We start from the raw sequence: 25,722 nt of genomic DNA on the forward strand, positions 1-25,722 counted from the left end.
GGTCCTGCAGTTCCACCGACTGTCCAGCTTGAAGTGTCATCGCGGCTGCAGCCTCCAGTACAGTGAGCAAAGTGTTTCCGGGTGGAAAGGTTCCATATTACCCAGGAGATTCATTGCCTCTTTTCTTGCATAGGCCTTGTTCAAACATAATGCACAATGTGTTTTTGACAGGCAATTGCCTGTGCATAGTGCTGCAGTAGTATAATGTTTTGAGAGGGGGTGGAGAAAAGGGAGGGATGATTGAGTAAAAGAATCTGGTGAAGAAAGAAACTTAGCTTTTAACCTAACTGGATCAACCTGACTAGCAACCAGCTGCATTTGCTCTTTTGTGCTTCTCATACAGGCAACAGGAGAGAGAGTAATCAGATATCATGCTCACTGTACGCATAGGTAAGTCATATTTGCCCATAAAATGCCAATGTTTTATGTTTACTGAGAAATCTGGATATCAATCTGTCTGTCAATACAGTATTTACTTTAAGAACAATGACAAGTTAATCTCTTGTAGGACAAAGGGTGCATAAAACACAGGGCTCCACAAGTTGCAAAGCCAGGGTTTTTTTCAGCATGTTTTATGTATTACTGCTCAATATATTATTTTATGAACAAATGAAAAAACAAGATTATAAACAAAATATTTTGTTCCATAGAGGGGTGAAGACTACCAATCAACAATGTGGTTTTACTGGTAGAGCAGTCTTCTATTTATCTCTGGCTCAGGCCATTCAGGTGTTATTAACCCTTTTCTACTGTAGGGTGAGTGTAGAAATATACCTTAGTGTTTAGTGTAGGGCCCAGATCCTAGCTTGTGATCCATGCGAGTACTGACTTTCTCATAATTCATGCATTTACTGTATGTCAATAGGAAATTGAATTGAACATGAGTGAAATCAGCCCTTTGGTTGTACATTTTACAGTTGTAGTCATCCATTCATTGACAGCTGTCTATGCTTCTCCACAATATATACTGTAAGTGACTTGGTGATTATCCCGTATCAGTACGATATCCCCATTATTTATCTTGCAGGCCTTCTTCCAATCATAGCAGTGCTTGGAGTCCTTTTCTTTGCTGTTTTAATCATAATGCGGTCTCAAAGTAAGTCTCGATGACAATGTTTGTCACACAAGGACACATTCATTTGATAACGACTATTAATTACATGCTGTTAATAAAACCGGCATAACATTTGAATAAACGTTTGTCATCTAGCCTAGCTAATGATGAATTTATCAGGAAAAGAGTTCATGTTTTCTTCAAGAGTAAGTACCCACTACAATAATTCCCATTCATAATGATACACGCTGCTCCTTCACCCTATTACTCTAGGCGACACCCTCTCCTGGTATCCTGAGTTTCCTGGTCCAGAGTGGCTACAGGTGCCTAATGTACCCCAAGAGACCAGTGAGTAATCAGAAGGATGTGTATTTCCACCTGTGCAACATGTTTGGGCTACTAGCATCCACATATTCAAAATTTTAACAAAACAAAGTTGTAGCTGGCAAGGCCAAAAACCTAGTCTATCGCATCAAATGAATGGTATGGGGAACCATTAATATGTGTGATTGTGTGTGTTTCTCCTCCTGAATACTTGCGCAGCCTCCAGACAAAGACCAAGTCCGTGTGGCATCCCAAAGCCCTGTCCAGAGGGGGACTTCAGCTTTTTAATCGCCAGTGGAGCTGCTAATGTGGTTGGACCCAAAATCTGCATAGAGGACAAAATGTAAGGAACATATCCCTGTGTGTGTTGTTACAGGTTTTTTCCATTTATGTTTTGGGGTTGGACTTTTAGCATGTAGGGCTCACTATCACCTTGTTAGTCAGTATGTGTTACACCTGTGCTGGTTGCGATGTCGTTAGTGGGAAGGTGTTTTACCTGAGCTTGCCCAGGTGCTATTTAAGAGTGGCTGGCCCACTGCTCCAGTTGTCTTGATAGATCCGAAGGATTAATACCTTTAGTTGGTGCTCCCTATTTTTATTTTGTAGACCAACAAGGCTTTATCTGGTTTTGCGCCACACTTTTGTTTTACTTCCTGTCTTTACATTTGGTATGGGTTTTACTTTTGTTTGCTTTTTCTTGGGCAAATTCAGTCGGCTCTCATGGTGGGTGTCTTTTAGGTTCCTGTTGATGCTAGTCAACCTTTAGTAGACACCCCCATGAGTCTTTCAGAACCCTCCTAAAACCCCACCTGTTTTGGTTGTTGGTCAGTGACTTTGTTAGTGCCTTCTGTTTGAGCAATGTTTTTTTTTTTTTTGCTGGGGAATGTATCTGTCTGTAAGTGAGAGTGATATCTTGATGTAGAGAGTGCCCTATTATTGTTCAATGTTGTGGGGGAGGGGTTGTCGGGTTGTAAGACTCTGTTCTATGTTCTCTTCAGGGTTATGGGTTATGTGGAAGAAAATGTAGGGTACGGAATTAACATTGCTGTTGTGAACGGTAAGTCAAAAGGTTATATACACACAAATAGTATTAACAGTTTTCTTATATTTTACATCTTGTATTCAGTGTTTATCTGATTTTAAATACCTAATTAGTCTCTCTTTTTCACACAGGGAACACGGGGGAGGGTATGAAGACAGCATTTTTTAACATGTATGATGGTGGTAAGATGGTTTACAGCCCCCTATAAAAAAAAAAAAAAATTGGCCAGAGGAGCATGTACACTGCCTAGTGACCATCTACACACCACATTGCAGTTTTCACATTTTGCAAATCTAAATGGTTTAAATTGGTGACATTTTTTTACCAATCTACACAACATATTCCACATTTCAAAGTGAAATAAATGATATAAAAAATTAAAATTAGGTTTTATCTAACCTTTCACCTTTCATATTTCTTTGAGCCTAGCAAACTCCCCAGTCCCTGCCCGTGACAAGCATACCCATAACATGCCACCACAATACTTGACACATTACTGACCTGTATGGGGAAAAAAGGAAGGCCACTCTAAATCATTGATTCTGTTTGCAAAAAGGCAGTTAAGTAATACTGCAAGACAACACGGCAAAGAAAAATACTTTTGGAATAAATTAAAAACTAAAGGTTTGGGTCAAATCCAGTACAACACGAAGTGAATCACTATTTATTTTAAAGTATTGTGGTGGCAGCATTATGTTATGGGTATTCTTGTCACCGGCAGGGACTGAGGAGTTGGTCAAGATCAAATACATATGAAAGGTGCAAAGCTCAGGAATTGAGGACATTTTAATGCCAAAGACATTAAATGGCTTTCCAAGAGGTGTTGAGTGGTCCAGTCTATCCTGAATTAAATTAGCTTGAAAATCAGAGGCATACAGAGTATACCAAACACCTTCCTAATATTGAGCTGCACCCCCCCCCCCCCCCCCATAACAGCCTAATTTCATCGGTGCCTGGACTCTACAAGGTGTCAAATCAAATGTCACAGGCTCCAAATACAACAGGTACCGTGAAATGCTTACTTACAAGCCCTTAACCAACAATGCAGAATGTTTGCTAAATAAACTTAAGTAAAAAAAAATGTACACAAATAACTAATGAGGCTATTTACAGGGGTACCGTTAGAGTTAATGTGCGGTGGTACAGGTCAGTTGAGGTAATATGTACAGTGGCAAGACAAAGTATGTTAACCCTTTGGAACTATCTGGATTTCTGCATAAATTGGTCTTAACTTTTGATCTGATATTCATCTAATTCACAACAATAGACAGTGTGCTTAAACTAATAACACACAAATTGTATATTTCTTGTCTAAATGTAATATATTTTAAACATTCACAGTGTAGGTTGGAAAAAGTATGTGAACACCTTGGCTAATGACCTCCAAAAGTGAATTGGAGTCAGCTAACCTGGAGTCCAATCAATGAGACGAGATTGGAGATGTTGCTTAGAGCTGCCCTGCTCTATAAAAAACACTCACAAAATGTAAGTCTGCTATTCACAAGAAACATTGCTTGACGTGAACCATACCTCGAACAAAAGAGATCTCAGAAGACCTAAGATTAAGAATTGTTGACTTGTATAAAGCCGGAAAGGGTTACAAAAGTATTTCTAAAAGCCTTGATGTTCATCAGTCCACGGTAAGACAAATTGTCTATAAATGGAGAAAGTTAAGCATTGTTACTACTCTCCCTAGCAGTTGCCATCCTGCAAAGATGACTGCAAGATCACAGCGCATAATGCTCAATGAGGTTAAAAAGAATCCTGGAGTGTCAACTAAAGACTTAGAGGAATCTCTGGAACATGCTAGTGTAACGGATGTGATATGGCTAGCTAGTTAGCGGTGGTGCGCGCTAATAGCGTTTCAATCGGTTACGTCACTCGCTTTGAGACCTTGAAGTAGTGGTTCCCCTTGCTCTGCAAAAGCAAGCGATGGGTAACGATGCTTCGTGGGCGACCATTGTTGATGTGTGCAGAGGGTCCCTGGTTCGCGCCCGGCTCGGGGCGAGGGGACGGACATAAAGTTATACTGTTACACTAACATCTCTGTTGATGAGTCTACGATACGTAGAACACTAAACAAGAATGGTGTTCATGGGAGGACACCATGGAGAAGCCACTGCTGTTAAAAAAAACATTGCTGCACGTCTGAAATTCGCAAAAGAGCACCTGGATGTTCCACAGCGCTACTGGCAAAATATTCTGTGGACAGATTAAACTAAAGTTGAGTTGTTTGGAAGGAACACACATCACTATGAGTTGAGAAAAAAGGCACAGCACACCGACATCAAAACCTCATCCCAACTGCAAAGTATGGTAGAGAGAGCATCATGGTTTGGGGCTGCTTTGCTGCCTCAGGGCTTGGACAGTTTGCTCTCATCGACGGAAAATGAATTCCCAAGTTTATCAAGACATTTTGCAGGAGAATGTAAGGCTATCTGTCCGCCAATTGAAGCTCAATAGAAGTGGGTGATGCAACAACACAACAACCCAAAGCACAGAGGTAAATCAACAACAGAATGGCTTCAACAGAAGAAAATATGCCTTCTGGAGTAGCCCAGTCAGTCCTGACCTCACCCCAATTGAGATGCTGTTGCATGACCTCGAGAGTGGTTCACACCAGACATCCCATGAATATTGCTGAACTGAAACAGTTTTGTAAAGAGGAATGGTCCAAAATTACTCCTGACCATTGTGCAGGTCAGATCCGCAACTACAGAAAACGTTTGGTTGAGGTTATTGCTGCCAAAAGAGGGTCAACCAGTTATTAAATCCAAGGGTTTACATAGTTTTCCCACCATGCACTCTGAATGTTTACATGGTGTGTTCAATAAAGTCATGAAAACGTGTAATTGTTTGTGTTATTAGTTTAAGCAGACTGTGTTTGTCTATTGTTGTGACTTAGGAGAAGATCAGATCAAATTTGATGACCAACTCATACAGAAATCCGGGTAATTCCAAAGGGTTCAGATACTTTTTCTTGCCACTGTATATGTAGGTAGGGGTAAAGTGACTATGCATAGATAAACAGCGCCTAGCAGCAGCGTAAAAAAGGGTGTCAATGCAAATAGTTTGGGTAGCCATTTGATTAACTGTTTAGCAGTCTAATGGCTTAGGGGTAGAAGCCTTTTGGACGTAGACTTGGCACTCCAGTATCGCTTGCTGTGCGGTAGCAGAGAGAACAGTGACTAGGATGGCTGGAGTCTTTTACAATTTTTTAGGGCCTTCTTCTGACACCGCCTAGTATAGAGGTCCTGGATGGCAGGAAGCTTAGCCCCAGTGATGTACTGGGCCGTACGCACTACCCTCTATAGCGCCTTGCGGTCGGATGCTGAGCAGTCGGATGCCATACCAGGCAGTGATGCAACCAGTCAGGATGCTCTCGATGGTGCAGCTGTAGAAACCTTTTGAGGATCAGAGGGCCCATGCCAAATAATTTCAGGGGAATAGGCGTTGTCGTGCCCTCTTCACGATTTTGGTGTTTGGACCATGATAGTTTGTTAGTGATGTGGATGCTAAGGAACTTGAAGCTCTCGACCCGCTCCACTACAGCCCAGTCGATGTGAATGGGGGAGTGCTCGGCCTCCCTTTTCCTATAGTCCACGATCAGCTCTTTTGTCTTGCTCACGTTGACGGAGAGGTTGTTGTCTCTGACATCCCTGTAAGCTGTCTCATCATTGTAGGTGATCAGGCCTACCGCCGTTGTCGTCGGCTAACTTAATGATGGTGTTGGAGTGGCGTGGCCACGCAGTCGTGGGTGAAAAGGGAGTACAGGAGGGGACTGAGCACGCACCCATGAAGGCCCCCAGTGTTGAGGATCAGCATGGGAGATGTGTTGTTGTTTACCCTTACCACCTGGGGGTGGCCCATCAGGAAGTCCAGGATCCAGTGGCAGAGGAAGGTGTTTAGTCTCAGGGTCGAAAGCATTCCACAGGGATGCTGGCCCATATTGACTCCAATGCTTCCCACAGTTGTCAAGTTGGCTGGATGTCCTTTGGGTGGTGGACCATTCTTGATACACACGGGAAACTGTTGTGTGGAAAAACCCAACAGTGTTGCAATTCTTGACAAAAACCGGTGCGCCTGGCACCTAGTACCATACCTCGTTGAAAGGCACTTGCCCGTTCACCCTCTGAAAGGAACACATACACAATCCATGTCTCAATTATCTCGCGGCTTAAAAATCCTTTAACCTGTCACCTCCCCTTAATCTACACTGATTAAAGTGGATTTAACAAGTGACAACAGTAAGGGATCATAGCATTCATCTGGTCAGTCTGTCATGGAAAGAGACAGTTTTGTATATTCAGTGTATTGCTGTCCATCAATAATTCCCAACCAAATTTACTGAGCTTGAGCAATTCTGACAAAAACAATGGATATACAGAGTTCCATAATTATTGGCACCCTTGATAAAGATGAGTAAAAAATATATGACCCTTCCTATATACAGAATCTTCCCAGATCTTTGATATCCTTCGTCTGTGTTTATGGACTGTCCTCTTTGATTCAAACCACAGGTTTTCAATGGGGTTCAAGTCCGGAGACTGAGATGGCCATTGCAAAATGTTGATTTGTGGTCAATTAACAATTTCTTTGTGGATTTTGATTCATGCTTTGGATTGTTTTGCTGGAAGATCCACTTGCGGCCAAGTGTCAGCCTCCTGACAGAGGCAACCAGGTTTTAGGCGAAAAATGTGCAAACTGTAATGGCTTCCAACAGTGCTTCCACCAGGTATTAACTGTGAGGTGTGAAGACATATGCAATAAAGACTTAATATTTCAAAATGTATTTAGAACATTGTCTATCATTTGAAACTTTATTATTTAAGGCAGCAAAATGTGAAGATTGCAAGGGGTGTGTAGATTTTCACTAGGCACTGTATTTCCTGCTTAGCAACATTAGTTAAATGCATCTCCACCCTTTCCATGATCGGTTTCTGTACCTTGTTATAAATGTTGAGCTATTAACCAACCAGATACAATCATTCCTGTATGGGTTGGTCAACCATATCCAGCACATTGAAAACGGAAGTACAGTGTTTCTTAAAATAATACATAGATTTTGTTCAATTTGAGTGTACATAATTCTAATTTCCACTCCTCAATAAAGAAGAAAACCATTGATCATGTTGAAAAGCTGACATGTTATCTCTGTCTTGCAGATATTGAATCTCTGGTGGAGTTTCTGGAGTCCATTGAGAATAGATCCATTGTGTTGATTGCCACCTACGACGACCCAGCTACAAAGTGAGTCACATTTCATTTTAACATTAAACCAACTTTCATGGCAGAACTTGACCAATATGGTCATCCAGGATACTATATGATAATGCTTTGGGACCTTTGGAGTGTGCACCAAAATCATTTAATTAATTGAAGCGCTCTGCATGCTCATACAAAGTCCTATCGCAAGCCTATTCATATTGTTTTTAGTGATACAATTAATGATGGTAGTGAGGAAAAATACTGAATGGTTTAGTAATTGATTGACAGATTGAACGAAGAAGCAAGGAAGCTTATCAGAGAGCTTGGCAGCTCTGCTATCCAGTCATTAGGCTTCAGAGACAACTGGGTCTTTGTTGGAGGAAAAGGAGCAGATGTCGAGAGTACCTTGGAGAAGGTAATACCATACCAACATGTATAATATGTTTTCACTGTCTCTGTTATCCAGTTTTTTGGATTGCACCTGCAGTTCCCCACTTTTTACTGATATCATTTGAGCTGGATGAGCTATGTGGTTATGTTGCTGTTGCAGGAATCTAATTGATCCGTTTCCCCCCCACAGCATATTAAAAACAATAGAGACAAAAACAAGTATGACTCCTGGCCAGAGATGATTGAATTGCAAGGATGCTTACCACGCTATTTGGAGTGATTGGTACCAAAAATGTTGTTATCCTGCCAGACCCCATATCCACTGTAAACATTTGCACATGTTATGATGTCTGTATTACTCTGAAAAATGCATAATAAACAACAGTTTGGCCTTGTCTATGAAGTATTCTTTTGGCAAAATACAGAATTATCTGTTTATAACACAGATAATAGAGCTCGTCATTTTGTAGTCCTACAAACTGGAAATTAGTTACCTGTGGTTCATTCAGACATTTTTATTGGGGAAATTGATGGGGAAAGAATGGGGTTTTGGGATAAACGCCGAAAATAAGGTCTGTGGTTAACACAGGCTTAGAAGGTCTTATACGTTTTGTTCTATGAGATCAGTCTATGAGACCTTTGGTCTCTGAGTCGGGTAAATCAGCTTTTAGTTTTCTTGCACCTTATTTGTGGAACAAGCGTCAAAATATTCTTAAATGTGATGTTTTGGTGCCTCAAGGGCAATTCAGACAGCAGATTGAGGACCTTATTACTGATGAATGTGTTTTTTTTTTATGACCGTGTCTTTCTAAAAGCAATTTGTATTTATATGCATGCATTTTCTGTAATTCAGGGCTAGTCTGTAAACGGGACCTTGGTCTCTGTATGACTCCCAGATAAAATAAAGGTAAAATAAAAATCTGACATTTCAGCATGGAATTAAATATCAAGGTAGGTATTCAGGTAACAATCATGTAAGTAATAAAAAATAAACAGTGCAGATAACAATTACCATCTTCAACTCAATCATCTCTTTCCTGCCAAGGTAGGATTTACCCTCCATCCTCCTCTTCCGAACGTCTCCTTTCCACTTTGAAGGGTATTTTATTTTCTTGGCTGGCCCATTCTCCTCGCCTCAGTTGTGCTACTACTGCTGTACAACTTTTTATTTCTAGTAGCTATATAACACAAACAGCTTACTGAGATGTTTCACTATATGACAGATGTGCTTATAGGCGTTGTCATAAAAACAGAACAGTTATAATTGCAACGGTTTAGTAGATTATAAAAAAAGAAGATCAGTCTTTACATGGCTAAAAGAAAAGGAATATAACATATACTGTTTACAGGAAACTCCTTAGATGAAGTTGCGTGGAAAAAGGAATGGGGTGGTGAAATAATTTTCTGTCATGGACAAAGGAACTCAAAGGATGTGATGATATTAATTAACAAAAATGTCGATCTGAATGTGCAAATAGTCAGGAATGATTCGCAAGGAAGGTGGATCCTTTTGAATATGAAAGTGTAGGATAAAGAGATTTGTCTCATTAATCTATATGGTCCAAATCAGGATGATTCACACTTCTTCGAAAACATTTATACCAATTTATTGAACTTACAGGCAACAAATGATCTAATCATTATGGTAGGAGACTATAACACAGTATTAAGTACCTCAATGTATTAAGTACCTCTATACCTATTTTGCCAATTGGCCTGGACCCCTTTCACTACACAAAGCCCTGCTTATCCTTCACGACTGGACTACCGACGTAATCTGCCCAAGTTTTTTTTCTTCCCAACAGGCCCCTCCTTCGCGACGTCCCCTGAATGCCCATCTGCTAGCCACGGCCCGCTAGCTGTCTAGAGCATATTGGACTGTTAGCTGAAGAGATCCATCGGCCAATTTCTTGGGCAACTATACCTATTTTGCCAATTGGACTGGACCCCTTTGCTACACGGAACCCTACTAATCCATCACGACTGGTCTATCGACGTAACCGCACAAGGACTCTCCGCACGAGGAGGCTATAACAGATTTCCTCCATCGCGACGTCCCTCTAAGGCCCTTCTGCTAGCTTGCTAGCCCCGGCCTGCTAGCTGTCTGAATTGCCGTGTCTCCAGCCAGCCTAACTACTCACTGGACCCCTATGATCACTCGGCTACGCATTCCTCTCCCTAATGTCAATATCCCTTGTCCATTGCTGTTCTGGTTAGTGATTATTGTCTTATTTCACTGTACAGTAGAGCCTCTAGCCCTGCTCAATATGCCTTAGCCAACCTTTTAGTTCCACCTCCCACACATGCGGTGACATCAGCTGGTTTAAATGTTTCTAGAGACAATATCTCTCTCATCATCACTCAATGCCTAGGTTTACCTCCAATGTATTCACATCCTACCATACCTTTGTCTGTACATTATGCCTTGAATCTATTCTATCGCGCCCAGAAACCTGCTCCTTTTCCTCTGTTCCTAACGTACTAGACGACCAGTTCTTATAGCCTTTAGCCGTACCCTTATCCTACTCCTCCTCTGTTCCTCTGGTGATGTAGAGGTGAATCTAGGCCCTGCAGTGCCTAGCTCCACTCCTATTCCCAAGGTGCTCTCATTTGTTGACTTCTGTAACCATAAAAGCCTTGGTTTCATGCATGTTAACATTAGAAGCCTCCTTCCTAAGTTTGTTTTATTCACTGCTTTAGCACACTCTGCCAACCTGGATGTCCTAGCCATGTCTGAATCCTGGCTTAGGAAGACCACCAAAAACCCAGAAATGTCCATCCCTAACTATAACATTTTCTGACAAGATAGAACTGACAAATGAGTTGCAATCTACTGCAGAGATAGCCTGCAGAGTTCTGTCTTACCATCCAGGTCTGTACCCAAACAATTCGAGCTTCTACTTTTAAAAATCCACCTTTCCAGAAACAAGTCTCTCACCGTTGCTGCTTGCTACAGACCACCCTCTGCCCCCAGCTGTGCCCTGGACACATATGAATTGATTGGCCCCCATCTTAATTCAGTGCTCGTGCTGCTATGTGACCTAAACTGGGACATGCTTAACACCCCGGCCATCCTACAATCTAAGCTTGATGCCCTCAATCTCACACAAATTATCAATGAACCTACCAGGTACAACCCAAAATCCATAAACACAGGCACCCTCATAGATATCATCCTAACCAACTTGCCCTCCAAATACACCTCTGCTGTTTTCAACCAAGATCTCAGCGATCACTGCCTCATTGCCTGCATCCGTAATGGGTCTTCGGTCAAACGACCACCCCTCATCACTGTCAAACGCTCCCTAAAACACTTCAGCGAGCAGGCCTTTCTAATCGACCTGGCGCGGGTATCCTGGAAGGATATTGACCTCATCCTGTCAGTAGAGGATGCCTGGTTATTCTTTAAAAGTGCCTTCCTCACCATCTTAAATAAGCATGCCCCATTCAAAAAATGTAGAACCAGGAACAGATACTGTTGAAGTCGGAGGTTTACATACACCTTAGCCAAATACATTTAAACAATTCCTGACATTTAATCCTAGTAAAAATTCCCTGTCTTAGGTCAGTTAGGATCACCACTTTATTTTAAGAATGTGAAATGTCAGAATAATAGTAGAGAGAATGATTTATTTCAGCTTTTATTTATTTTATCACATTCCCAGTGGGTCAGAAGTTTACATACACTCAATTAGTATTTGATAGCACTGCCTTAAATTGTTTAGCTTGGGTCAAACGTTTTGGGTAGCCTTCCACAAGCTTCCCACAATAAGTTGGGTGAATTTTGGCCCATTCCTCCTGACAGAGCTGGTGTAACGGAGTCAGGTTTGTAGGCCTCCTTGCTCGAACACACTTTTTCAGTTCTGCCCACAGATTTTCTATAGGATTGAGGTCAGGGCTTTGTGATGGCCACTCCAATACCTTGATTTTGTTGTCCTTAAGCCATTTTGCCACAACTTTGGAAGTGTGCTTGGGGTCATTGTCCATTTGGAAGACCTATTTGCGACCAAGCTTTAACTTCCTGACTGATGTCTTGAGATGTTGCTTCAATATATCCACATAATTGTCCTCCCTCATGATGCCATCTATTTTGTGAAGTGCACCAGTCCCTCCTGCAGCAAAGCACTCCCACAACATGATGCTGCCACACCCGTGCTTCACGGTTGAGATGGTGTTCTTCGGCTTGCAAGCCTCCCCCTTTTTCCTCCAAACATAACGATGGTCCTCATGGCCAAACAGTTCTATATTTGTTTCATCAGACCAGAGGACATTTCTCCAAAAAGTAAAATCTTTGTCCCCATGTGCAGTTGCAAACCGTAGTCTGTCTTTTTTATGGCGGTTTTGGAGCAGTGGCTTCTTCCTTTCTGAGCGGCCTTTCAGGTTATGTCGATATAGGACTCGTTTTACTGTGGATATAGATACTTTTGTACCGGTTTCCTCCAGCATCTTCACAGGGTCCTTCGCTGTTGTTCTGGGATTGATTTGCACTTTTCGCACCACAGTACGTTCATCTCTAGGAGACAGAACGCGTCTCCTTCCTGAGCGGTATGACGGCTGCGTGGTCCCATGGTGTTTATACTTGCGTACTATTATTTGTACAGTTGAACGTGGTACCTTCAGGCATTTGGAAATTGTTAGTCCAAGGATGAACCAGACTTGTGGAGGTCTTGTGAGGTCTTGGCTGATTTCTTTTGATTTTCCCATGATGTCAAGCAAAGAGGCACTGAGTTTGAAGGTAGGCCTTGAAATACATCCACAGCTACACCTCCAATTGACTCAAATTACGTCAATTAGCCTATCAGAAGCTTCTAAAGCCATGACATAATTTTCTGTAATTTTCCAAGCTCTTTAAAGGCACAGTCAACTTAGTGTATGTAAACATCTGACCCACTGGAATTGTGATACAGTGAATTATAAGTGAAATAATCTGTCTGTAAACAATTGTTGGAAAAATTACTTGTCATGCACAAAGTAAATGTCCTAACCGACTTGCCAAAACTATAGTTTTTTAACAAGACATTTGTGGAGTGGTTGAAAAACGAGTTTTAATGACTCCAACTTAAGTGTATGTAAACTTCCGACTTCAACTGTATAGCCCTTGGTTCACTCCCGACCTGACTGCCCTTGACCAGCACAAAAACATCCTGTGGCGTACTGCATTAGCATCGAATAGCCCACTTGATATGCAACTTCTCAGGGAAGTTAGGAACCAATACACACAGGCAGTTAGGAAAGCTAAGGCTAGCTTTTTCAAACAGAAATTTGCATCCTGTAGCACAAACTCAAAAAAGTTCTGGGACACTGTAAAGTCCATGGAGAATAAGAGCACCTCCTCCCAGCTGCCCACTGCACTGAGGCTAGGAAACACTGTCACCACCGATAAATCCACTATCATTTAGAATTTCAATAAGCATTTTTCTACGGCTGGCCATGCTTTCCACCTGGCTACCCCTACCCCGGTCAACTCGCCCAAGCCTCCCCCATTTCTCCTTCACCCAAATCCAGATAGCTGATGTTCTGAAAGAGTTGTAAAATCTGGACCCCTACAAATCAGCCGGGCTAGACAATCTGGACCCTCTCTTTCTAAAATTATGTGCCGAGATTGTTGCAACCCCTATTACTAGTCTGTTCAACCTCTCTTTTGTATCGTCTGAGATTCCCAAAGATTGGAAAGCTGCTGCGATCATCCCCCTCTTCAAAGGGGGAGACACTCTAGACCGAAACTGCTACAGACCTATATCTATCCTACCCTGCCTTTCTAAGGTCTTCGAAAGCCAAGTTAACAAACAGATTAGCGACCATTTCGAATCCCACCGTACCTTCTCCGCTATGCAATCTGGTTTCCGAGCTGGTCATGAGTGCCCCTCAGCCACGCTCAAGGTCCTAAACAATATCATAACCGCCATCGATAAGAGACATTACTGTGCATCCGTATTCATCAACCTGGCCAAGGCTTTCGACTCTGTCAATCACCACATTCTTATCGGCAGACTCAACAGCCTTGGTTTCTCAAATGACTGCCTTGCCTGGTTCACCAACTACTTCTAGATACAGTTCAGAGTGTCAAATCGGAGGGCCTGCAGTTAGGTAAACTGACTAAAGAGGACAGCTAGCTGGATGTGTAACAACCACACTCTATCCTTGACTGATTTTAGAGCTGTAATTTAATGTTGTCTTTTTTGTTGTTTGGGCTCATAAAATGGGCTGATGGTGAAGTAGACATACTCGGTATTCATATCACAAAAGATATAAGTAAGCTCACCACAATGAATTTCAATAGAAAACTTGTAAAAATAGACAAGATCCTGCAACCATGGAGAGGTAAATACCTGTCTATTTTTGGAAAAATTGCCCTGATTAACTCCTTAGTCATGTCTCAGTTTATTCACTTACTTATGGCGCTGCCTACTCCTGATGATTCGTTTTTCAAATCATATGAGCAAAAAATATTTTGCTTTATCTGGGACGCTAAACCAGACAAAATAAAACGTGCCTATCTATATAATGAATATGAATTGGGTGGGTTGAGATTATTAAATATAAAAGCACTAAACCTCTCTCTAAAAGCTTCATTCATTCAACATTTTTATTTGAACCTTAAATGGTTCTCAAGTAGATTACTAAGAAAAGCTCATCTATTGTTTAAAAATTGCCTTTTTGCCTTTCTGCAGATTGCCGTGTCTCATTTTTTATTAATTGAAAATTATACTTTTTTCTAAGTATCACTCTTTTTCAAACAAGCATTGCAGAGCTGGCTACATTTTCAATTTCATCCCCCTGAAAAGATAGAACAAATATTACAATAAATATTATGGCGGAACTCAAATGTGCTGGTTGATAAAATACCTGTATTTATGGGAAAGATGTTTGAAAATAGTATTTTGTTCTTAAATTATATTGTAAATTGAAATGGTAGAGTTATGTCCTTCATGGAGTTATCAGAATTGTACGGAAAGGTCTGCTCAATCCAAGAGTACAACCAATTGATTACAGCATTGCCCCAAAAATGGAGGAGGCAGGTGGCAGCGGGAGGAGGTAGGGAACTGGTCTGTCTGCCCAATATAAAGGATCAAAACTGGTCTCAGGTTCAGGAATGGCTGAAAATGCATAGCATTGATCTAAAATTGACCCTAGAAATAGTACCGTTAGGATATCTAGAGAGACCGGGTCAGTCAATTACTAATATACTAATAGTCTTAGTAAAAGTATTTATCTTCAACTCGCAATCTGTTGATTCCATTCGATTAGATCGATTGAAATTGTACGTTAAACATCACAGCATAGTGGAACGATATGTGTTGCGTAGAAACCCGAAGTGGGTGGCCAGCAGAGATAGATGGGATGGGCTGAGGGAAGCTGAGGGTTGGTATGTGGAAGTGGAGCCAAGTGGGAGTGGAGTTGCTGTGTGGAAGATAGAATGATGGTCAAAGATAAAAGTAAAACATTTAAAATAATCAAAATAAAACATAATAAAAAGTACATTTGAATGACACTAAGTGGCAGTGTTTTTACAACTAATGCTGGTTTGCCTGAGGCGGATGCCGTGCAGGTGTTTGTACACATGCCTATACACACACTCTCATTCAAATAAACACATACAAGAACACACACATACATGTAATAGTGCCAGACATGCACACAAACATATACAGTTGGCATTGCTGTTATGATTTTAGTTGTCCTTGATGTCCTTTGTTTTACATTTATTATTATTATTATTATTTTTAATTGCATTGTTGCTTGCTGTTTTCTTCTGTATTTTCCTTTTTTCTCTTTAGTTCATTCTCTTGGTTGTTGGTGCATTGGGGGGTTCTTGGGGGTGGGGAATGGAATTAATTGTATTTTTTATTTTTCTTCCTGGGGGGGACTGTGGGAGGGGTCTCGAATGGTTGAGGGACAGCTATTGGGGAACTGTGGGGGGGATCTTGGAGGGTTCAGGTTCACATTTTTTGGCCTGGTGGTAGATCGGTTAACATGCCCTTGAGCAGGGCATTGACCCTGGATGCTTCTGTGTGTCGCTCTGAATGAGAATCTGTTGGATGACTGGTATGATGTAGTTGTTGAGCGGCTTCACTGCAAGTATATTGTATGTTTCGAATATTCAATTAAAAATGTTATTGAAAAAAAAATGAAAAAAACACTTTGAAGTTTGTGGAAATGTGAAAGGAATGTAGGAGAATATAACACAATCGATCTGGTAAAAGAAAATACAAATTTTGTATTTTTTTTTTACCATCATCTTTGAAATGCAAGAGAAAGGCCATAATGTATTATTCCAGCTCAGGTACAATTTAGATTTTGGCCAATAGATGGAAGCAGTGTATGTGCAACGTTTTAGACTGATCCAATGAACCATTGTATTTCTGTTCAAAATGTTGTATCAAGACTGCCAAGACAAATGTGCCTAATTTGTTAATTAATAACTTTTCATGTTCAAAATTGTGCACTCTCCTCAAACAATAGCATGGTATTCTTTCACTGTAATAGCTACTGTAAATTGTACCGTGCAGTTAAATTAACAAGAATTTAGGCTTTCTGCCAATATCAGATATGTCTATGTCCTGGGAAATGTTCTTGTCACTTACAACCTCATGTTAATTGCATTAGCCTACGTTAGCTCAACCGTCCCGTGGAAGGGACACCGATCCCGAAGACATGAACCCTATCAGTCACGAGACCCCAACAAAAATCGGCTTTTCATTTATCTGACTTTCATTTATCGGCATTTAGCCTCATAATTAAGTGTTTTACCATTTATTTTCAGGACAACCAGGGCTACAAGTATAACACAAAAACACATTTTAGGAAACCTTTCAAATATTTTGCAGGTCTTTGAAATATTTAGCAGGGCTTTTAAATACAGTATTTCATAGCCTTTTACCAAACTTTGCAGCCTATTACCAAACTTTGTAGGATTGTAAAATATTTGAAGCCTTTTACCAAAATTCACAACCTATAATTTGGAAAGCTGGTTAGCACCTTAGGGAAACCGTAAAAAAAACGACAAAAACGAAATTTTCCCATAGGCTTTGTCCAACGAATCATGGTGGATTTAATGCCTACAAAAAGACGCCATTACTATTGCCACAGAGTTTGTAAACCCAGAGGCGCAAGACTTCCGGAAATGATTGCGAAACAGACCAAGCCGAGGTTTGGGCTGTGAAAAGTCAATGAGAGAAGGTTAAAAATTCTTCCTTAGTTGTTAATTTTCTCGAAATCTAAAAGCACAACCTAGATTCGAGTCAAAGCGACAAACTGACACGTTTTCATTTGTCAAAAACAACTTTATATCGAAGGAGTGTCTTTGATTTGACTGCCGGCACAGTTTGGCATTTAAATCAAAATCAAAGCAAATCAATTCAAAGGTTATTGGTCACATACACATGGTTAGCAGACGTTACTGCGAGTGTAGGGAAATGCTTGTGCTTCTAGTTCTGACAGTGCAGCAATATCTAACATGTAATCTAACAATTCCACAACAACTACCTAATACACACAAATCTAAGTAAGGAATGGAATAAGAATATATACTGTGGTAGTAAATGGTACATATAGGGACAGATATAATGCTATAGAGCAAAGACAGGTGTACATCAGACCACAGGAGGAGAAGGTGACACTTAAGTGCATAGGACAGCTGGACATACTAATGTTAGCATGCCTAATCAATAGCCTGATTTAATAACAGAATATTGAAATCATAGTCAATTAGAAGACAGTAGAAGGCAACAGTCAATTATTGTTTTTTTTCAGCGCTCGTCACTTCCTCTTGAACTTGCAACTTGCAGACGTGTTGCTGTGCGTTTTGTCGCCAACTTTACTTTGCTACCTGACAACTTTACGGTTTTTACTTTTTAATTACCGTTTATATTTTTAATTTTTCCTTCAGCTTTGTTTTTCATTCAACTATCTGGACATGGTTCGTCAGCACCTTCAACAGCCAAAGCTGTTGTAGTAGTAATAGTAACATAGTAGTAACATTAACATGGTGCCTTCTAATTGCAGTCGCTGTACTCATAATATACAGGAGAACGATCGCCTTACGGCGAGGATAGCTGTGCTGCAAGCCCAGCTTCAGACGCAATCGTTAGGCAAGGGTAATTTCAGTGTAGGAAAGGATGAAACAGCGTCCGTGCCACCAGTAAGTACAGATAGTAGTATAAATCCCCTCGCACAGTCCCCGCAGCCGGACAACTTTTTCATGGCTTCTGGAGGGAAATGCTGTAGGAATGCTCAACAGGTGTCGCTCATTCAGCCGACAGAAACTTTCAACCGGTTTTCCCCATTAAGCAGCGAGTCGGAGTCTGAGCCTTCTCTTGTCTCTACTCCTCCCGTTACGGGGTCTGAGACGCCGAAGCTTCCCACCATTAGCTCTGACAAATTGACAAACTCCATTACCCGCAGTATTAGACTTAAAACGGATCCTCCAGCGATCATACACTGTTTACCAGGGGGCAGGGCTACCGACGTTAAGGCTAATCTGAAGATGGTACTGGCTAAAGCTAAAACTGGCGAGTGTAGAGACTATAGAGATATTGTTATCCACGTCGGCACCAACGATGTTAGGATGAAACAGTCAGAGGTCACCAAGCGCAACATAGCTTCAGCGTGTAAATCAGCTAGAAAGATGTGTCGGCATCGAGTAATTGTCTCTGGCCCCCTCCCAGTTAGGGGGAGTGATGAGCTCTACAGCAGAGTCTCACAACTCAATCGCTGGTTGAAAACTGTTTTCTGCCCCTCCCAAAAGATAGAATTTGTAGATAATTGGCCCTCTTTCTGGGACTCACCCACAAACAGGACCAAGCCTGGCCTGCTGAGGAGTGACGGACTCCATCCTAGCTGGAGGGGTGCTCTCATCTTATCTACCAACATAGACAGGGCTTTAACTCCTCTAGCTCCACAATGAAATAGGGTGCAGGCCAGGCAGCAGGCTGTTAGCCAGCCTGCCAGCTTAGTGGAGTCTGCCACTAGCATAGTCAGTGTAGTCAGCTCAGCTATCCCCATTGAGACTGTGTCTGTGCCTCGACCTAGGTTGGGCAAAACTAAACATGGCGGTGTTCGCCTTAGCAATCTCACTAGGATAAAGACCTCCTCCATTCCTGCCATTATTGAAAGAGATCGTGATACCTCACATCTCAAAATAGGGCTACTTAGTGTTAGATCCCTCACTTCAAAGGCAGTTATAGTCAATGAACTAACCACTGATCATAATCTTGATGTGATTGGCCTGACTGAAACATGGCTTAAGCCTGATGAATTTACTGTGTTAAATGAGGCCTCACCTCCTGGTTACACTAGTGACCATATCCCCCGTGCATCCCGCAAAGGCAGAGGTGTTGCTAACATTTACAATAGCAAATTTGAATTCACAAAAAAAAAAATGACGTTTTCGTCTTTTGAGCTTCTAGTCATGAAATCTATGCAGCCTACTCAATCCCTTTTTATAGCTACTGTTTACAGGCCTCCTGGGCCATATACAGCGTTCCTCACTGAATTCCTATCGGACCTTGTAGTCATAGCAGATAATATTCTAATTTTTGGTGATTTTAATATTCACATGGAAAAGTCCACAGACCCACTCCAAAAGGCTTTCGGAGCCATCATCGACTCAGTGGGTTTTATCCAACATGTCTCTGTAACGGCTTTCTTCTGTGGACGAAGGATCGGACCAAAGCGCAGCGTGGTTAGTGTTCATCATTTTTAATTAAAGCCAATAAACGTGAACACTACAAAATACAAAACAACAAAATGTGAAAAACCGAAACAGTTCTGTCTGGTGCAGACACACGAAGACATGAAGACAACCACCCACAAAACCCAACACAAAACAGGCTACCTAAATATGGCTCCCAATCAGAGACAAACGACTAACACCTGCCTCTGATTGGGAACCATATCAGGCCAAACACAGAAACAGGAAAACTAGACACACAAAATAGAATGCCCACTCAGCTCACGTCCTGACCAACACTAAAACAAAGAAAACACAAAAGAACTATGGTCAGAACGTGACAGTCTCTGGACCTAATCACTGCCACAGTCATACTCTGGACCTAGTTTTGTCCCATGGAATAAATGTTGTAGATCTTAATGTTTTTCCTCATAATCCTGGACTATCGGACCACCATTTTATTACGTTTGCAATCGCAACAAATAATCTGCTCAGACCCCAACCAAGGAGCATCAAAAGTCATGCTATAAATTCTCAGACAACACAAAGATTCCTTGATGCCCTTCCAGACTCCTTCTGCCTACCCAAGGACGTCAGAGGACAAAAATCAGTTAACCACCTAACTGAGGAACTCAATTTAACCTTGCGCAATACCCTAGATGCAGTTGCACCCCTAAAAACTAAAAACATTTGTCATAAGAAACTAGCTCCCTGGTATACAGAAAATACCGGAGCTCTGAAGCAAGCTCCCAGAAAATTGGAACAGAAATGGCGCCACACCAAACTGGAAGTCTTCCGGCTAGCTTGGAAAGACAGTACCGTGCAGTATCGAAGAGCCCTCACTGCTGCTCGATCATCCTATTTTTCCAATTTAATTGAGGAAAATAAGAATAATCCAACATTTATTTTTGATACTGTCGCAAAGCTAACTAAAAAGCAGCATTCCCCAAGAGGGGATGGCTTTCACTTCAGCAGTAATACATTCATGAACTTCTTTGAGGAAAAGATCATGATCATTAGAAAGCAAATTACGGACTCCTCTTTAAATCTGCGTATTCCTCCAAAGCTCAGCTGTCCTGAGTCTGCACAACTCTGCCAGGACCTAGGATCAAGAGAGACACTTAAGTGTTTTAGTACTATATCTCTTGACACAATGATGAAAATAATCATGGCCTCTAAACCTTCAAGCTGCATACTGGACCCTATTCCAACTAAACTACTTAAAGAGCTGCTTCATGTGCTTGGCCCTCCTATGTTGAACATAATAAACGGCTCTCTATCCACCGGATGTGTACCAAACTCACTAAAAGTGGCAGTAATAAAGCCTCTCTCGAAAAAGCCAAACCTTGACCAAGAAAATATAAAAAACTATCGGCCTATATCGAATCTTCCATTCCTCTCAAAAAAAAATTGAAAAAGCTGTTGCGCAGCAACTCACTGCCTTCCTGAAGACAAACAATGTATACGAAATGCTTCAGTCTGGTTTTAGACCCCATCATAGCACTGAGGCTGCACTTGTGAAGGTGGTAAATTACCTTTTAATGGCGTCAGACCGAGGCTCTGCATCTGTCCTCGTGCTACTAGACCTTAGTGCTGCCTTTGATACCATCGATCACCACATTATTTTGGAGAGATTGGAAACCCAAATTGGTCTACACGGACAAGTTCTGGCCTGGTTTAGATCTTATCTGTCGGAAAGATATCAGTTTGTCTCTGTGAATGGTTTGTCCTCTGACAAATCAACTGTACATTTCGGGGTTCCTCAAGGTTCCGTTTTAGGACCACTATTGTTTTCACTATATATTTTACCTCTTGGGGATGTCATTCGAAAACATAATGTTAACTTTCACTGCTATGCGGATGACACACAGCTGTACATTTCAATGAAACATGGTGAAGCCCCAAAATTGCCCTCACTAGAAGCCTGTGTTTCAGACATAAGGAAGTGGATGGCTGAAAACGTTCTACTTTTAAACTCGGACAAAACAGAGATGCTTGTTCTAGGTCCCAAGAAACAAAGAGATATTCTGTTAAATCTGACAATTAATCTTGATGGTTGTAAAGTCGTCTCAAATAAAACTGTGAAGGACCTCGGCGTTACTCTGGACCCTGATCTCTCTTTTGACGAACATATCAAGACTGTTTCAAGGACAGCTTTTTTCCATCTACGTAACATTGCAAAAATCTGAAATTTTCTGTCCAAAAATTATGCAGAAAAATGTATCCATGCTTTTGTTACTTCTAGGTTAGACTACTGCAATGCTCTACTTTCCGGCTACCCGGATAAAGCACTAAATAAACTTCAGTTAGTGCTAAATACGGCTGCTAGAATCCTGACTAGAACCAAAAAATTTGATCATATTACTCCAAAGCTAGCCTAGCCTCCCACTGGCTTCCTGTTAAGGCAAGGGCTGATTTCAAGGTTTTACTGTTTACCTACAAAGCGTTACATGGGCTTGCTCCTACCTATCTTTCCGAGTTGGTCCTGCCGTACATACCTATACGTACGCTACGGTCACAAGACGCAGGCCTCCTAATTGTCCCTAGAATTTCTAAGCAAACAGCTGGAGGCAGGGCTTTCTCCTATATATCTCAATTTTTATGGAATGGTCTGCCTACCCATGTGAGAGACGCAGACTCGGTCTCAACCTTTAAGTCTTTATTGAAGACTCATCTCTTCAGTAGGTCCTATGATTGAGTGTAGTCTGGCCCAGGTGTGTGAAGGTGAACGGAAAGGCTCTGGAGCAACGAACCGCCCTTGCTGTCTCTGCCTGGGATTCTCTGCCTCTAACCCTATTACAGGGGCTGAGTCACTGGCTTACTGGTGCTCTTTCATGCCGTCCCTAGGAGGGGTGCGTCACTTGAGTGGGTTGATTCACTGACGTGATCTTCCTGTCTGGGTTGGCGCCCCCCCTTGGGTTGTGCCGTGGCGGAGATCTTTGTGGGCTATACTCGGCCTTGTCTCAGGATGGTAAGTTGGTGGTTGAAGATATCCCTCTAGTGGTGTGGGGGCTGTGCCTTGGCAAAGTGGGTGGGGTTATATCCTTCCTGTTTGGCCCTGTCCAGGGGTATCATCGGATGGGGCCACAGTGTCTCCTGACCCCTCCTGTCTCAACCTCCAGTATTTATGCTGCATTAGTTTATGTGTCGGGGGGCTAGGGTCAGTTTGTTATATCTGGAGTACTTCTGTCTTATCTGGTGTCCTGTGTGAATTTAAGTATGCTCTCTCTAATTCTCGCTTTCTCTCTTTCTTTCTCTCGGAGGACCTGAGCCCTAGGACCATGCCTCAGGACGACCTGACATGATGACTCCTTGCTGTCCCCAGTCCACATGGCCGTGATGCTAGTCCAGTTTCAACTGTTCTGCCTGCGGCTATGGAACCCTGACCTGTTCACCGGATGTGCTACCTGTCCCAGACCTGCTGTTTTCAACTCTCTAGAGACCGCAGGAGCGGTAGAGATACTCTTAATGATCGGCTATGAAAAGTCAACTGACATTTACTCCTGAGGTGCTGCATTTATGAACATTTGAACATCTTGGCCATGTTCTGTTATAATCTCCACCCGGCACAGCCAGAAGAGGACTGGCCACCCCTCATAGCCTGGTTCCTCTCTAGGTTTCTTCCTAGGTTTTGGCCTTTCTAGGGAGTTTTTCCTAGCCACCGTGCTTCTACACCTGCATTGCTTGCTGTTTGGGGTTTTAGGCTGGGTTTCTGTACAGCACTTTGAGATATCAGTTGATGTACGAAGGGCTATATAAATACATTTGATTTGATTTTGATTTGAGGGACACATAGTCTACTAGTCCTAATAAGGACAAACATACCGAAGAGCACACCAAGCTAAACATAAGTACGAAGGCCAAAGACATAGGCCCATAGGATAGATGGACATATATTATTTTTAGGACATGAAGGGGTCCTGCCATCATTATAACTTAACTGAAAGCAGATATGGGCGTTATTGGGCATAAACAAGCAGGAAGCTTAAACTAAAAGATAATGGTGGCAGATGGACTGAGGGAAGGAACTTCATATGCATGTGGGATGGACTCATATGCTGTATGTGTATAAGAACAGAGCGAGTGCTTAGGGTCTGTGGTTGTTCCGCGGACCAGCACGGCTTATGATATTTCTGTATTAAAAGCCTTTATTGAATTCACAAGTTCTTGTAAGTGTTATATTTGTAAGACGATTTTCCACCACATACTTGGCGAGCTTGGCCAGGAGATCAAGGGACCACGGAGAGTGACGTTCCGGGCTGGCGATAGTTTCTTTGGACAATCTTGCAAACGGGTGGCCACCCAACTATTAAAAGGTAAGCTTGTTCTTACATAGTTGAATGTTTGTATAAATTGCTTCAGAGATACTGTCTCAGCGAGAAGGGCGTCACGTAGGTCTCTCTTTAAATTTCCTAAAAACCCAGTAAATGCTAAGAACTTTTGAATTCAATGAATTGCATGCATGTGTGATTTTGGGGGTTGTCAAAAGTAAACATATATGTGCATGTGTAGGGACTAAGTGAGTAGGGGCTGTGAACCTTGCTGGTGTCGGGCGTTTAGCGGAGGGGGCTTGCACTCGTTCTGATCGGACCGTTCGAACGGACCCACGTGTCTGGCTTGATTGGGAGGAGTCGTTCCGTCTGATTCTGCTTGGCCGAGCTCGACTGTCTCATGATCTGTTTTGGGATGTGCGTAAACACAGCCCAATCAACCTGAGCGGGCGACTTGAGTCGGGTGTGTGTGATTCGGACTGCCCCTCTCACCGGACCATTCATTTGGGGACCTTGTGTGGCCTGACTGGTGCGGCGGTTTGCGCTCTCTGACTGAGCTGCCTGGCCCGGTGTGGGGCTGCGGCTGTCTGCCCATACGGTCAAAACAGATAAAGTAGTTAGAAAGCCCACGATACCACCCTTTAACTTCTCTGCGCTACGCATCCCTAATACGGGATCACTTTCCTAAACAACCGCTAGAATTGCAGGGTGCCAAATGCATAAATATTACTAAAAATATTTATAATCATGCAATCACAAGTGAAATATACCAAAACACAGCTTAGCTTGTTGTTAATCCACTTATCGTGTCAGATTTTGAAAATATATTTTACAGCGAAAGAAATCCAAGCTTTTGTGAGTGTAGCTTTCAATGCTACATCAGCTAGCCCCAAATTAGCATGGTCACGAAAGTGTGAAAAGCAATAAAATTAATCGCTTACCTTAGATAATCTTCGGACGTTTCCACTTACGAGACTCCCAGTTACACAACAAATCTTATTTTTGTTCGATAAATATTACTTTTATCACAAAAAAAAACGCCATTTGGGTTGCGCGTTATGATGAAAAAAACTACAGCCTCGTTCCGGTCCTGAAAGGAAGATGGAAATTTCCAAACGTATCAGATTAAAAAATATTACTAAAAATATTTATAATCATGCAATCACAAGTGAAATACACCAAAACACAGCTTAGCTTGTTGTTAATCCACCTATCGTGTCAGATTTTGAAAATATATTTTACAGCGAAATAAATCCAAGCTTTTGTGAGTGTAGCTTTCAATGCTATAACAGCTTAGCCTTATATTAGCTTGGCTAGCTTGGTCACGAAAGTAAGACAAGCAATCAAATTAATCGCTTACCTTTGATAATATTCGGGTGTTCCCACTCACGAGACTCCCAGTTACACAACAAATGTTATTTTTGTTCGAAAATATTACTTTTATCACAAAAAAACGCCATTTGGGTTGCGCGTTATGATGGGGGGAAAAAAGCCGTGTTCCGTTCGACAAATCCCCAAAAGTATCCGAAATGGTCGTAGAAACATTTCAAATGTTTTTTTATAATCAAACCTCAGGTTGTCTTTAAAAAGTAAAAATTAGAAAGGGGTCTGCTTGGATGGTATAATTCACGGCTACCGCCCCTGTTGAGAAGAGGGGGACTGAACAGTTGAATAAATAGGGAGCGGAAGAACTCTGACCCGATTTGGCTGGGTTAAACTGCAAAATAAATCCTGCGGATAAAACGCTCCGTCTAGCTAAACG

At 41.8% G+C, this 25,722-nt stretch overlaps 1 protein-coding gene across 3 annotated transcripts; it reads left to right on the forward strand.

The window, feature by feature from the left end:
• The first annotated feature begins 59 nt into the window (after window positions 1-59).
• LOC139584523 (protein FAM3C-like) lies at window positions 60-8,413 on the forward strand. Of its 3 annotated transcripts, none has more exons than XM_071416491.1 (9): window positions 60-390; window positions 1,028-1,096; window positions 1,328-1,402; window positions 1,598-1,721; window positions 2,377-2,435; window positions 2,552-2,602; window positions 7,586-7,670; window positions 7,917-8,043; window positions 8,209-8,413. In XM_071416491.1, the coding sequence occupies exons 1-9, from the start codon at window positions 372-374 to the stop codon at window positions 8,296-8,298; spliced, it is 699 nt and encodes a 232-aa protein (XP_071272592.1). In that variant the 5' UTR covers window positions 60-371; the 3' UTR covers window positions 8,299-8,413. The 3 variants fall into 3 exon arrangements, with proteins under 3 accessions (XP_071272592.1, XP_071272593.1, XP_071272595.1); XM_071416492.1 differs by having other exon boundaries at window positions 2,552-2,566; XM_071416494.1 differs by lacking the exon at window positions 1,028-1,096 and having other exon boundaries at window positions 62-390.
• The last annotated feature ends 17,309 nt before the right edge of the window (window positions 8,414-25,722 follow it).

The sequence above is a fragment of the Salvelinus alpinus genome, chromosome 9, assembly GCF_045679555.1.
Source record: "Salvelinus alpinus chromosome 9, SLU_Salpinus.1, whole genome shotgun sequence".
In the NCBI taxonomy this organism is placed as follows: Eukaryota; Metazoa; Chordata; class Actinopteri; order Salmoniformes; family Salmonidae; genus Salvelinus; species Salvelinus alpinus.

What these genes read in the sequence shown, in the direction of transcription:
- LOC139584523 (XM_071416491.1), top strand. An exon ending in AATCATAATGCGGTCTCAAA is followed by an intron (nt 1,097 to 1,327) that starts GTAAGTCTCGAT and finishes CTATTACTCTAG; the next exon opens with GCGACACCCTCTCCTGGTAT. An exon ending in ATCTGCATAGAGGACAAAAT is followed by an intron (nt 1,722 to 2,376) that starts GTAAGGAACATA and finishes TGTTCTCTTCAG; the next exon opens with GGTTATGGGTTATGTGGAAG.